We start from the raw sequence: 15272 nt of genomic DNA, 5'->3' as shown, positions 1-15272 counted from the left end.
CCTTTCTTCAGTTATTTCCATTGCCTTGTGCCCAATCCACCACAAAGAAGACTCTCCCTCTTCCTTACCTGCACTTACCTCTTTGCTTATTTCACCTCTTCTTGTGGATTTTAATTCAAATATTATGGCTCGTTGAATCCTTTCTGGTCTCCTTGGTGGTATTTATGTCCCTTTGTTATGCAATCCCAGAGCACTGTGTACTTTAGAACACTATCACTGTAATGATACGTTTTTAGGATTTTTGTCCCCCACTCTCTAAGGGCAAGAACTGTGTATGAGTTTATGCACTACTGTGTTTCCAGTGCCTAATACCTTTCTTGCCTGGAGCGTACTAAGGTGCCAACAAACATTTGTTAAATAAATGACTGAATGTATTTCTCAGGTCTGACATTCTGTATAGACTTTCTTAAAGTCACTAGAAATCTGTGAGAATACACTGACATGCAAATGAAAGGGATATCGACCCATCATACAAATTATCTTCAGTGTCTCCAATGGCAGTTTCCACCAAGTACACCATTCAACTTAATAACATTTTAAATATTTCAAACAGATATAAAGCAGGACAACAACAATTTCTATTTTTGGAAGTGATTTACATTTTTGCCAGAATAACAAATGTGGCCCTTTGTTAGCCAAAAGGATGGATGTGTAGGCATACTAAGAGAAGCAAAGGAACTTAGGAAGTAAGAGAAAACTTTTCCTTCCTAGAATCTTTCTTTAACCGCCACTCCTAACAAACCACCTTAACTTTAAAGATAAAGGTTTGCTGCTGTGCTTCCCTCTTACTGGATTTTGGGAGAGGCAGGATGTACCTGAGCAAAGGGCATGAGGCCAGAAGAAAGGAGGGAGGAATTCCCCAGGGTGGCATCATTTCCCTGGATGCTCAGTTAAATGGATCAGTTCTGTGGTCCCCAAAGGGAAGGTGTATCTCACCCAGATTTATGGTGCATTTCCCTATATATAATTTTTCTGCACTATTTCTCTATGGCATGGCAGTCAGTCAAGTCTTGTTTAAATGTTATAGCCTGTCTTGATAGTGTCTTTAGTTTAAGCTAAGGTCAGAAGGTTAACAACCTATGTGATTGGTTGTCTGGAGAGACCCCTCCCCACCTGGAGATTCCTCTTGGGTAATAACCTTCCCAGTTCTCAGGTTTTAAGGAAGAAGGAAGACCCTTACACATTCCCACTCACCTTCAAACCTATGTAGCATACATTATCACCATCCCCATTTTTACAAGTAGACACAGTCTTTGTGAGCCTAAAGAATATGCCCAAGGTCACAAGGTAGCAAATGGCAGGGCTGATTAGTAAACCTGTACTTTTTTCCACACAGATCATCTATAATAATTGCTATAATAAAGGTTCAGACCAGTAATTTGTTTAAATATGTGATGCATGGAGTAATTCATGGAAAATTATATGGATTTAGTTATCTTTACCAACACTTGCCCCTGACCTCTCCACTTCAGAGAGGCTGGACTTGTTTAAGGAATATAAAATGTGATCTCTTTTACAACTGCATCTAATACAAATAACTAAGAATAAATATCCATGGCTTGTGGTAGCCACAGAACACAGTTTCTTACTTTTGATTTTTTTTTTAACTGAGATATAATTCATGTAATATTGACCCTTTTAAGGTAAATAACTCGGTGGTTTTAAGTATAATCACATGTTCATGCAACCATCCCCACTATCTAATTCCAGAACATTCCATACTTTGATTCACTTTTGAAGCGTCTTTACTTTTAAGTACAATAGAAACAACTAGGTATGTGCAATGGACAACTACAAAAAAGATTCAGAGATCGCAAATAAAACTAGAGTCAGCAAAGACAGTGCTTCTACTGTAGTCTGCAAAAGGGAAAGAAACTGCATTACAGGTTAAAAGAACATGACATAGATACTACTGTGTCAATGGTTAGGCCATAGCAGACACATTTGAATTTTGTCCAGCTAAAGTGCTGCTCTCTAAAAGTGGGAAGAGGAAAAGGGTCCAAGGAGGTTAATGAAGATAATTAAAGAGCAAGGAAGTAACATTCACAATGAAAGCTTTAAAGAGCTTGTAGTAATTTAGTCTAGGAAAGTTAAGAACAACCTTAAAGGATATACAAGGATTGTTGTACAGAAAATGGTGGCCTTGTCATTCTCCTTTCACTAAGGAAAATCCAAAAGAAAATAGATTCATTCTACAGTGTGAACGAGTTAGCATAGGAAGTCACAAGACAGTCCTGTTGACATCAAATGGTGCTGGCAGCAAAAAGTCCTCTGATGCGTTTTAAAAAATGTTTAAAACTTGTAAAGAATAATATAAAGAATTGTTTCACTCAGATTCCCCAATGTTTACGTTTTAGCACATTTGCTTTATCATTTTTTCTCTCAATAGGTGTATATATTGTCAGAATAGCTTAAGAGTAAGTTGTACACAATTCCTTTTTATCTGCATTTTTCTCTGCATTCCTGCATTTTACCAGAGTTTAATTTTTTAAACATAAGTAGGTTTGTCTATGGAAGCAGGTCTGTCTGTTCTTTTAATCATTTGAGACTTAAATTAACGGTAGACTTCCATTTTCAGAATTTCACCTTCGCAGTAATGAACTATGCCCTAGCTAGGAAATAAAAGAGCTGCAAAAATGGGTGGGGGTTACTCATTAAAATCTTTCAACAAATATTTGTTGAATACCTAGTGTATGTCCGGCTCTGTTCCAAGCCCTGGGAATACATTTACAGAACAACAAAGTCTCTGTCCCTGAAACCTAGTTGGACAAAACTTAAATTTAAAAAATCAGAAACCAAGAATCCAACTTTCTTGAACAGAAAGGCAAATTTCTGTGAAACGGGGCAACTCTTGAGATTAGCTTCTAATATGGACAAAGCTGCGGAATCCAAATAGCGCTGAGGGTACAGGTCTCAGTTTGTACAATCACGCTATATAAATGATTAATCCAAAGAGAGGCCAGGAAGAACCCGCGGGTAGGACTTTCTGAGCTGTTCTAGACACTTTCTCAGCAGCCTGGCTATGGACCTCCGGGCGCCGCTGCACTCGTTCGCGTCCCCAGGCCGGAGCCACGCACGAACTCACGCGCCGCGGCGAGCAACTCCGCCCGTCCCAGGCAGGCCGAGCACCTGGGAACCGCGCATGGAGAAAGCCCCGCGGCTGGGAGGCTCAGGCGAACCGGCTCCTCCGGCGGCCTCGCCCACTGCAATGCAGTCTGGGTGGCTTTTCCAGGTCCCTCCCTGACCCGTTCCGCGCCCGGCCCCTGCCCCCGCGGCGCCTGCGGCCCCGAGTGCATGGCTGGGAGATGTGGGGAGTGGGGCTGGGCGAGGCTGTCGCACAGTGCCAGCCGAGGACTGCCGATTTGCTCTTCCGACCCCGCACCTTTAAGTCCAGGAGCGGAAAGCTCCGGCTGCAGGAACTCGAGCTGCGTACGAGGGTGGTACCGAGCACCCTCGTGGGCCCTTGAAGTGCCGCCTGCCCCCGGCAGGGCCTGGCCTCCGCCCGCACCCTCTCCTGCCAGGAAACACCGCTGCGCCGGCGTTGGGCTCCTCGAGCCCTCTCCCCGACAACCTTCCCTTAGCTTCAGCCTCCTCTCTTCTCCGTCTAGCCTTCCTCCAGGTCGGGAAAGCGCGATCTCCAGCTTCCCCAGACTTGCATCCTGTAAGGTTCTCGAATTCGCACTCGCAGTGGGTAACAGTAGTGGATAGGTGTATAGTGGCCTGAGTTCACATAATATAAAGGGCTGGACACCTGGGGCTGAATCAGTAATACTTAAGAGAGAATTCTGTTCTCAAGAATAGATCGGTTTGAAATATAAAACCCGACAAAACTTCACCCCTGGCGCGTTTCTCTTTAAAATGTCAACAGGACCCACCACATTGCCGTCCAACTTGGTGGCTGGGGGTGGGGTGGGGTGGGATGGGGGGGATGGAGGGCGCACAAGCCTCTTTGCAGACCTAGTGTTAAGACACTGCTCGGGAACTTGGCCAAATCGACACAGAAGTACAAAAGCAAAGGTACGAGTAGGGGGTGTGGGGTCAGAGTCGGGAACTGAGAAAAATGCATAGCTTTGTCCTGATTTAGGAAAACCTTAAGTACGCGCGGTGTGGACCCGTTTTATTTCGGGCCCAGGGTAAATCAAAGGAAGTGGGCCCCCTCCCTAGAGGAGATTCTAGTCTCAAACTAGCAGCCAGGGCCAAACAAGTCGTAGCAATTAAGGGAGTAGTCAAGAGGAAAGGGAGTGGGGTCCACTGTGCCTAAATTTCCTCACCGGGATCCCCTTCTGCTTTGCGCGCGGCAGTTGAATCTTTGGACGTAACTTGGTTGGCTGGGTGTCTGGCTCTGCCGCGCGCGGAGGTTCACTCCAGGAGGTGGGCACTGCCTGGGGGTGTTGGAGGAGCGAGAGCCGGGCTCGGGCCCCGAGACGGTGAGGTCGCTCAGGGTTTCGCCCGCTGTTTGCACTTAAAGATGTGTAGAGCTCGGGAGCGGCTTTTCCTGTGCTTGGCAATTGCCCCTGCCACCTCCCGTCTGCCGTTGGCTGGTCCCTCCCTCCACGGTTTGCCCTCTTGGGGCGCCGCGCCCTGGGCAGCTCCGCACCGCGGGCCTCACCTCTGGCCTCCTTTCGCCTCCCAGCACCAGGCCTTTTCTCTTGACCCTTAAGAACCTCCGGCTTCGTTCCCCACGGCCGGCATTTCTCCAAGCCCCCCACCCCACTTCTCGGTTACGTCCAACGGGGTGTCTACCCCACCCCCACTCCAAGCGACTCCATCCCGCGCCACCACTCCCTACACCCCTCACCCTTTTCCCGTCTGGCCTTGGCTACCCTCTGGGTGGCAACCGCCTCCTCCCCGCCCCTAGCGTCTCCCCCTCCTCCTTTCTCTCCCTCCCCTCTCCATTCATCCAGCCATTGTCTTCCGCCCCCTCCTCCCCTTTCCCCAAGAGGCCTCCTCCCCCACCGTGCCACGTCGTGGTTTGAAGGAGCCAATGGGCCGGCGCCGCCAGGTGTCTCTTACCTGCACCACGTGGGGGAGGGGAAGGGGGCGGGCAGGTAGAGCCACATCCCAAAACAGAAAAGCTTTCAGCCATTGCGCGCGCCTCCGGGGGGGTGCAGCCCTGTTCCTGGCTTTTTGCATAGACGCACGGGCAATTGAATACAAAAAGGGCAGGCCTCCTGCGCCCTCTTTCCCACCCCCTTTCCTGCTCAGGGTGTGGAGCACGGGCCAGGTGTAGGCTTGGGTTGGTTGGTTACCGCCTTTTGCACCATCGGCGGCGAGGAGGGGGGGTGGGCGCTCTTTCTTTTTCTCTTAGAAGAGGTTTTAGCACAGGTTTTCTTGTTCTCGCTTACACCCCACCTCGCCGCCTCCCGACCCCCCTTCTCCCCCCTCCCCACCTATCATCATGACGGCGTCTCCCGATTACTTGGTGGTGCTTTTTGGGATCACTGCTGGGGCCACCGGGGCCAAGCTGGGCTCGGATGAGAAGGAGCTGATTCTGCTGTTATGGAAAGTCGTGGATCTGGCCAACGAAAAGGTATTTCTCCACGTTTCGACCCAAATGATAGCAGTGGGACAAGAAGTTTGTTGTAGAAGTTTGGGGAGTTGAGCTCTTGCTTGCCCACTTGTGAGGCTGGACTCGAGGCCTAGAGGATCCGGAGTAAAACCAAACTTGTTGGCCAAACCACCTTGGAGCCATTTCAGTCCTCCGCAATCTGGCTCAGGTGGGGGGGCGGGCGCATCAGAACCAGGGTCTCTGCCTGTCGGGGGACGCCTCGGGGAGCCGGGGTGGGATCTCTCGGGCCTCGGTGCCCATTTCCAGGGCCTTTCCGATCTGATCCGGATGGGGGTGGGGCCGGGGGCAGGGCTGCGCCGACCTCTCGGCCACCGCTCGCGACCGGTGAGCGTTGATGCTGTGACTAGACTCCTCAAGAGGCGCCGGTCGCCCCAGCAGGGGAACGAGGGAGGAGGGTGAAGGCAGAGGCTTCCAAACTGAGGAAGGGGGAAACTGACCCCTGCTTCTTTCCCCCCTGGAGGTGGGACAGTTGCACGAAGTACTAGTTAGACCGGATCAGTTGGAGCTGACGGAGGATTGTAAAGAAGAAACTAAGATCGACGCCGACAGCCTGCCCTCGGCGCCGCAGCTTGACCAAGCCCTCCGACAGGTGACAGCCTTTGGCCGCTCCTCCCGCCCGTACGAGCAGCCCAGGTGTCCCCGCAAGCCCACCCATCCTACGCGGGCTGTCCACGTGCGTCCCCGGGGCGGGGTGGCGAAGCGCAGGGTCGCGTGGGTGGAAACCCGGTTTGCAGGCGCGGGGGAACCTTTCCGGAGGAGGAGGTTGCTCCTCTTTGCCTCCCAGCTCCCAGGGTCTTGGGCCAAAATTCGGCTATTCGAGTTGCTTCCTAAATCATTCTTGAGTCAGATAAACAGCCAGGTTTTACCAATCGAGTGATGAGCATAGTTTGAATCCTAGCGCCCCCTCCCCAAGGACCGTCTAGACCCCAAGACGCGCCTGACCTCTGCGGGGTTTGGGGTCTGTGGCTCGGCCCTGGGGCAGGGGGCGCTGTGGTGTTGAGCCGGCGGGCCCCGCGCCGCGTGCTAGAGGCGGCCCCAGCTTGGAGGCAACGTGAGGTGCCTGCCCGGTTTCAGGCTTATGAACTCCTAAAGGGTCGGTTCCTGTGCCCTTATTACTTCTTTAGTGGCCTTGGTCCTAGAGCCAGGGAGGGTTTGCAAGCCCGAACGTGTAGCTCGTTGGGTCACCGCGAAACTGGTAGAATCCCCTTATTGGAATTGAGGTGACCTAAAAACCGGCTGCTCAGTGGTAGTGGATTAGGGATAAGGGCGGGGTGCTAAATCCCCGTGCACAGGTGAGTGTCTGGTGCTCTCATAGCGCCTGACCTACACGCATTGCGAATCGTAGGAGAAAGTTATTTCTGGGTTGTGTTCCAGGAAACGTGTTATCAGACCTTACAGAGGTCTATACCCATTACCCACATTTGTTTATCAGAAATTGGCATCTTTCTTAAGCTTGGAACATCTAAACAAAAAGAGTAACACCAGGGATGATGTAATCAGAAGGCAACCTGCTCATGAAACGAGACCTGACTTAAAAGTCTTGAATGAGTTTACCGCAAAAGTAGACGGGGGGAGGGAAAGAAAACTACACGTACTAAATTCACCTCTGCATAAAATGCGGGTTACTTGGAAAGCTTCCCTATCTAAAGGAATCTAGACAGTTTGTGGGAACGGTTTCCTACACTGCCCCAGCACTGGAGTCCCCGTTCGCGGCAGGTAGCGTGCTTTTCTATGGTTATCACCCAGCAGGGCCCCTCTGCAGTTTGTAAATCCTCCATCAGTTGCACCCCTGTGTGTGTCTTGTTCTTTTCAGTTTAACCAGTCGGTGAGCAATGAACTAAATATTGGGGTAGGAACCTCCTTCTGTCTGTGTACTGATGGGCAGCTTCATGTCAGGCAAATCCTGCATCCTGAGGCTTCCAAGAAGGTAAGAGTGCTGGCTTCTCAAAAAAACGACTGTATCTTTGGTGACTGGAAGGCTTTTTCAAAACTGTTTATCTAAATTTCTCTATTTTAAAAAGATGCCTATGGGGAATTACTGTTCAGAGGTACAGAATTTCAGTTTGAGAAGACAAAGGGGTGATGGTGATGCTTACACAACAAAATGAATGTACTTAATGTCACTGAGCTGTACACTTAAAGTGTTAAATAGTGTGCTATGTATATTTAACCACAAAAAAAAATTCGTGATACTCAGATATTGGAAATTGGAGTAATTTATAGCTCTCCTTTGGTGACTCAAAAGTTTCTCAGACTGTTTATGCCAAGTTTCTGAGATACTTGACTTTCTCCCTTTTCCAAAGCAAATAAGCTGAATTTTTGACATTTTGAAATAGCTACAGGTAGGTAGGAGAGAACAGTATTAATATATTGTAATATTCCCACCTTCGTGGAAGATGCTTTATGCCAGAAAGGAAGGGTCAAACTAAAAAAAAGTTCACTTAAACCTACTTAATTGTAATTCTAAGGATTGCACTGTGTCAATTAAGACTTAATATACTGGTGAAACATTAATTACATTGTGTTTTGTCTGACTTAAATGTTCAAAACTGATTAAGTCTTGTATCAAATCTTTAGGATGAGCCCCATCTTTTACCTTTTCTTACCTTTCGGATATGGAAAGGAATATGGAGTAAGAAAAATACAATCTAATCTTACTATAGGTATAATGTGATTTCTCTTCCTGGAAGGAATGCTGAAGAGCTAGGAAAGATGGAGCTTATAATGTAGCCAAATGGACAGCTTTATAGCCAATCATTGCTAATATAGTTGATCATACCAACTTAATTAGTTTGAGCTATAACTTTTTATTGCAGTAGGCAGATACTGAACTTGAAAAGATGGAAGTAAAATATTTCAAGAAAACAGGCATTGATGTTACAGGTTAGTGAGTATTCAGTACAGATTTTCTTCCTGTTTAGTAGAAAAAGTTAAATGTGTAATGACAATTTTAAATGTTGAGGGAAAACTGAAGTTCCTTGAGAGCTGAGAAAATCACTCCTTTTATAGCAGCCTTGGTAATTATTTGATAAGGAGAATGTTTTTTATTCATTAAATGCTAGACCAGTTGCTATACCCTGGATCCAGAAATAGAGATATCTATGAGGACTTTTATTCCCCTTCAAACTCTTATGAAGCAGGGTAAAACTTAATCCTTTCCCTGTTGGGTTGGCAGCTGGTTTTGTTACTTGAGGTGGACTGCTTTGGATGTGGAAAAACCTCCAGAGAAAAACTGAGACATTTTTGAGGCACTTCTATTAGGATTTTGATAAAAAACTAAAGCAATTAATTTAGTATCATAATGAAAGTAATTCTATTCGTTAAGGAAAAAATAGTGAAAATGGTAAAAAAAGAAAATAAATCCTGCCACTCTCTCAACAATATATTAGTGTTTTTCTCTAATATGAACATGTGTCAGTATATTCCAGATTTTTGTAGAAACGCCTTATTTTTTACAAGGACCACTCATACTATACAAATCTTTTAGCCTATTTCTATAATTTGACATAAGTATCTTTTGTAAGCACCAAATAAAATATTCATATTTTAAATGGATACAACTATTTAAATTTTTATTGTTGGATGTGTGAGCCATTGTCATTATAACAGCTTTTAAATGAGCATTTTTTGTAGGTAATCTCGAGGATTCGTGGTTCTTTTGGTTAATGACTTTGAAAGTTGTGACCATGCTGCTGTGATATCTTTTTCAAATACAGCAATGAGCAGGTCTCATCCAGTAGAATCTAGCAGAGGTAATTGGGATAGAAAGACACATTATTACATAAATGTTACAGGTCACAAACATTAAAAACTATTTCCTTGACTTCCTAATAAACAAATAGGTAGAAATTCCCAGTAAGTGAATGCAAACTAGTTTGGAATTCTCAGAAAAATCTAAATTCAATTTTAAAAAATTAATCTTTGAATGTTACTTGGTGAGGTTCCCCTCTGCCCAGATAAAAAAAAACACAGTAGTGTAATATTTGCCCAGATAGTTGAGCTTTAATAACCACAAGAGTGATGCTAGTATCTAAGACAAGTAACAATTTCTTCCCTTTGAGATTTGTGATATCTTTAATTTGAGTTCTTGTGTATAGCTGGAGTATTGGTCAGGAAAACTAATATGGGTCTATAAGAAGGCACAAAAATAATGCTTTTTAGGTAATCAGGAATTTACTATCTTAATGTGATTTATTACAGAAAATACACAGTATCAGAACCCAGAATTTTAAATTATTATGTTTTATTACTGAATTCCATGTTTGGGTGTACATTGTAAACATATACATCTGAGAACAGAGAGGGCTAATAGTGAAGGTGGTCTAAAATCATGATGGCTGGGAAAAGAGTGTAGTTTTATTAGCCAGAAAATAGAAAACAGCCCAAATGTATTATGGCCTCAGAACAGTTTTGAATGGAATAAATAATGGAACCACAAACATTGTAATCCATTGTCTTAAAATAAGATGAATTTTTTCCATGAGACTTGTATATAAGATGTAAAGCTATTAACAGAAAATAAAGTCACTTTTATATTCAATTAAAAATGTTTAATTGTGGTAAAATATACTTAATTAAATTCTTAGGCTCCTAATTGGGAAATATTGAACTGAAGAGTTAATGGTGTCTACCTTGTTCTTCCTCAGAATGTATTACTGCCTGAATGCTTCTATTCCTTTTTTGATCTTCGAAAAGAATTCAAGAAGTGTTGTCCTGGTTCACCTGATATTGATAAACTGGATGTTGCGGCAATGACAGAGTGTATCCTTTAAGTGATTACCCATGAATCATTCAGAAAGGTAGCTACAGAAAAAATGGCAATTCAAGAAATTTAAAAATATTTTTACTTTGTTGGTGTATAGATGAAATTAGTTTGTCCAAAATTTGCTGTGCTAGGAAGAACTAATAGTAAATTATAGGCATCTTTCAGAGTAGTTGTAAAAAACTGAATTTGAATAGTGGTTTAATTAGATGGATTTAGAGATGAATTTTTTGTTAAATTCATCTAACAAAATTCAATAGAATTGTATTTCAGATGATGGGAGCGGTTTGTTTGGTTGTTGATAAATTGAAGAATGGGAAGACTACTTTCCTTTGCTGATTCCAAGGCCACTTGTTCTTATTTTTTTTAATAGAAATGTTTTTAAATTAGTGGGTATATGCTCTTTACAAATGGCTGCTCGTTGGTACCCCTTTTAACCTTCCCTGGGTTTCTCAAGTACATACAAGGTCATGCTAATTATTATAAACCATCTTTTGAGATGATAAAATAAGGTTGGGATTTTACCCCAAATTCTTTCATTATTAAGATAGTATATTTGATGCATTATGTACTGTAAAAATAAGTGACCAACCCATCATCTTCCACCCAGTAAGTCTTTAAAATACTAACTAAGAAGCAATTGTGTTCACTTACCAGATGTGAACTTGAGTAGCAGAAGGGTGAAGTGGCTCACCCAAAGCCATTATGAGAATCATCTCAAAATCAGATTTAAGTTAATTTCAGGAACTTGTGGGTGAAAGATGTCTATTCTTAAATTTTCTCATTCTTGTTCAGAAGCTATAGCCTGATAATTTATTTCAAAATTTCTTTCCAGATTAAAAAATGTTTGCATATTTTTCCTAAGCAGGTCAAACCCATTTTTTTACCTTCCTCCTGGAAGTAATTAACTAATTTTGGTTTAGTCCCACCAGTAGTGCTGGAAGAGGGGCACAACAAGTTCATCTGGAGGGAACTCTTGTAAGAATTTCATTAAAAGGTTGGGGCAGTGTCAAAGTTCTTACGATTTGTTTTGTTGGTTTGAATACTGTATTAATCTGTTAGGGTTGCCATAAGAAATACTACAGCTTGGTGGCTTAATTTTTGCTTACAGTTCTGGAGTCTGGGAAGTCTAAGATCAAGGTGCCAGCTTGTTCAGGTTCTGGTGAGACTTCCTGGAGACTTGCAGAGAGCCACTTCCTCACTGTGTCTTAACAGCAGAAAGGTGGGGTAGGGGATATCTTTCTCGTTCTCCTTTTTTTAATAAGACCATAGGCCTAACAGATTTGGGCCCCATCCTTATGACTTTTTTAACCTTAATTACTTTCTAAATACTTTTATCTCTAGATAGTCACATTGGGGGTTGTGGTTTCAACATGAATTTATGAGGGGTGCACACAATTCAGTTCATAGCAAATGCTAAACCATTTGAAGTACTGATACAAAATACAGAACAACAATAACAAAAAAATCTAGAAAAAAATTGGAGATAGAGGAAAGGTGTAAGTTATTTTAATTTAGAAAAAAGACAATTTGAGTTGGAAAGGCAGCATATTAAGAATTGTTTATGACTATTCAGTTTCCTCCTTTTTTTATTGAAGTATAGTTGATATGCAATATTGGTTTCAAGTATACAACACAGTGGTTCACCAGCTACCCGTATTATTAAATCCTTACCCCTACTAGTGCAGTTACAATCTGTCAACATAGAAAGATGTTAAGAGATCCATTGGCTATATTCTCCAAGCTGCACTTCCATCCCACGATTTGTTTCATTTTTAGATTCCACAAGTAAGTGAAATCATATGGTATTTGTCTTCCTTCGCCTGGATTATCACTTAGGGTAATACCCTCTAAATCCATCCATGCTGTTGCAAGTGGCAGGATTTCTTTTTATGGCTGAATAATATTCCATTGTGTATATGTACCACTTCTTTATCCATTCATCTATTGATAGACTTTTGGTTGCTTCTCTATATCTTGTTTATTGTAAATAATGCGGCATTAAACATAGGGGTGCATATGTCTTTCCGCAGAAGGGATTTTGTTTTCTTTGGGTTAATTCCTAGAAGTGGAATTACTGGGTCATATGGTATTTGTATTTTTAGTCTTTTGAAGAACCTCCATACTCATTTCCACAGTGGCTGTACCAATTGACATTCCCACCAAACAGTGTAGAAGGGTTCCCTTTTCTCCACATCCTCACCAACACTTGTTATTTCTTGTCTTTTGGACAGTGTCCATTCTGATTGGTGTGAGGTGATACCTCATTGTGGTTTTGATTTGCATTTCCCTGGTGATTAGCTATGTGGAGCATCTTTTCATGTGCCTGTTGACCATGGACCATCTGTGTTTGTTCAGTTTCCTCTTTCTCTAGTAATTACAGATGAGACACTAGTAAAAATTTCTGCAGTTATAAACAAGAGGTTCTTAATGTGTAGGTATTTTGGTTTGTCAGTGTGTTGATAGTTCAGGGAAAAGTTACTAATAACAAGTTCGTCCCTTTTTTTCTCCTTGGTTTTTCTTAAGAGCTTCAGGTAATTAAGATTTGGGGTTATTAGTAAACATTTTCAATATGGAAACTTGGGGTTTTTACTTGCTCTGTGGTTTGTTATCTACACACAAAGATACAAAGTTGAATTATCTGACCTTCAGGTGAATGGATAGAATGGTATGCTATTTTTGTCACTCATTTTAATGCTCTCTCTAAAACTATCTGTTGGTTCCTTTTGAAGTGCCATGGAGATGAAAATCAGAAATACTACTGTAAACAGATACGTTGTGAATAAAGATGGGCTCCATTTCAGGGACATCACACTTGAAATTTGAGGGAGGGTCTTATGGCTATCCATAAATGCATCATCCATTGGAAAAAGTAGAGAATTTTATATTCTTAAATAACGTAACTATAAACTAATTTATTTGGGCTTACACTGGAAGAGTCTCAGATTTATAGTTTATTCCCAATCAAAATGGATTTTAATCTTCAGTGAATTTATTATTTGCATGTTTTTTTTTTTACCACTTAACAGGTAAAAAATACTTTGTGATTTTTATTTTACATTGCTGCTGTGATCAATTACTTTATGACTACTGTTCAGGAGAATCATTATTTCTGACTGTGCCACCAAACCAGTTCCTCAGGTCAAAGGCAGTCATACCAAATTTTACTATCAACTTGTCCTTATCTATGCAAAAGATTTCTGCAGTGTCTGAAGAGTTCTGTTCTTTCAGACCACTAAATATTTTCCTTTCTAATACAGAATGAGATTGAATTCGAAAACATAGAGATGGTCATTACACATCCTTAATGGTTTTGCCAAGTACATGAGAATCATTTGCTCCTGAGGGATTACCTGTTTGACTAGGTAAACCAGCAGGAAAGGGAGAGGCTCTTGTCAACCCTTGGAAAGGAACAAGTGAGGGAATCACTCAGCTTGACTTCCCTGGGAAAGTAACTTGCCTTCTGCAAGCCTCTCTTTTATCTCAGGTATTCCCAAGTGAAAGCTTTGTAAACCATCATGTGCTGTGTAAATGAAAAGGTATGACCAATTTGATAAACGGAAAGGGTTAGGAATGTCTTGAATGTAGTTCTGGCTGTTACTTGAACACTTATGTCCCTCTTTTGTCTTTGTGGTGTTTCTAAAACCACTGCTGGTGTTAGTGCTGAGTGTCTCTGAGTCACTCCAGTTGCAGTATTTTAACTGCTTTTTAAATTATGCAGTCCCAGCTGAGGAGACAATTTCATTTAGCAGGTGAACTGTGGGTTGCATTTTATAAGCTTTTTATTTAATCAGGTGAGGTGGTGCGGGTATGATTATAGGGATTGGGGCCTCTGATTATTTTACTTTTTTATTTATTTTGAGGAAGAACTTATCTTAGATCTCTTGGGGAAGTTATTACTAGTTGTGTCCTGCTGAAAGGACATTTTGATTATGGGACTATTTGTATAAATGACTTATTTTATCCTTGTTTTAGAAAAAGCAATCCTATTTCTCCCTCCCCCAGTAGTGGATGGAATTACTTCCTCTTGGTTTCTTCACCTATTTTTTGTTAGCTTTCTTATTCATGAACTGATTTGTTCTCATTAATCAAGACCTCTAACACTGTGTTTACCTCACTTTGCGAAGACTTTACGAAGAACTTATTTTTAATAAAGTATGGCCTTGTAAGAAAAGCACATGAAAGAAGAGACCTATCAATTGAGTGTTTACCATATATTGCATAATAGTAATACAGCCTCACAACAGCCCAGTGGAGGAGGTATCACCACCCCCTTTTTACAGCTGGGGAAACTAAGGCTTAGAGGTTTTGTCTTTGATTAGAAGTGCCAGCATTTGATCCTGAGTCTGATGCAAAAATCCTGCTAATTAATTAGGGGGTAATATTCTAGAATTTGTAAAGATTATTTGAGGGCGGGGTTGGCTGTTTAAATAGATTCTCTCTTACAAATTTTTATTGTTTCCTGAGCACATACTGACTAAACTATTTAGCAAGGGGAAGTTAATTTTCTAGTTTCTATCCAGTTGCATCCATATGTGTTGTCAGGATAAAAAAGTGAGTAAACCACTCTTGGCTGCCTATTGACCTGTTTTCCCCATGTGTTGATGAAGATGGAGGAAAGAGTGGTTAAGAAAATGTACTCTGGAGTCAGATTTATTGGGGGTGAATTTATTGTACCTCTCAGGTCCAGTTCCCCCATCTTAAAATGGGCATGACAATTGTAAGGAATTGAGATAGTATATGTGACCACTTAGTTAATAGCCTGCCACACATTCTCCTGTGTTGACTCTCATTCTTTGAACCTCACTGGGTTGTTGGGTGTCTCAGATAAAGAGAAATGCCTGCCAAGGGCTTTGAAAAGGACTTCCTTATTGATTTAAGACCTTACTTAAACTATTTTACACTGTCAGACTGGCTATAGACCTTTTAAAGCTTTGGCTG

At 42.4% G+C, this 15272-nt stretch overlaps 1 protein-coding gene across 14 annotated transcripts in view; it reads left to right on the top strand.

Annotated features, from left to right (window-relative positions):
* The first annotated feature begins 5087 nt into the window (after positions 1-5087).
* Positions 5088-15272, top strand: part of ESRP1 (epithelial splicing regulatory protein 1) — a 56003-nt gene continuing 45818 nt past the window's right edge. For 6 of the 14 annotated variants that reach the window (XM_036875199.2, XM_036875249.2, XM_036875229.2 and 3 more), the window contains exons 1-4: positions 5090-5530; positions 6030-6158; positions 7383-7496; positions 10216-10330. In XM_036875199.2, the coding sequence (XP_036731094.2) occupies positions 5399-5530; positions 6030-6158; positions 7383-7496; positions 10216-10330 (490 nt within the window). In that variant the 5' untranslated portion in view covers positions 5090-5398. Of the gene's footprint in view, positions 5531-6029; positions 6159-7382; positions 7497-10215; positions 10331-15272 lie in introns of all 14 variants that reach the window. The other 8 variants (XM_036875153.2, XM_036875143.2, XM_036875179.2 and 5 more) reach the window with 3 other exon arrangements.

The sequence above is a fragment of the Manis pentadactyla genome, chromosome 3, assembly GCF_030020395.1.
Source record: "Manis pentadactyla isolate mManPen7 chromosome 3, mManPen7.hap1, whole genome shotgun sequence".
In the NCBI taxonomy this organism is placed as follows: Eukaryota; Metazoa; Chordata; class Mammalia; order Pholidota; family Manidae; genus Manis; species Manis pentadactyla.
Note: the sequence above shows the minus strand (reverse complement) of the source record. Positions and strands in the feature narration are given on the sequence as shown.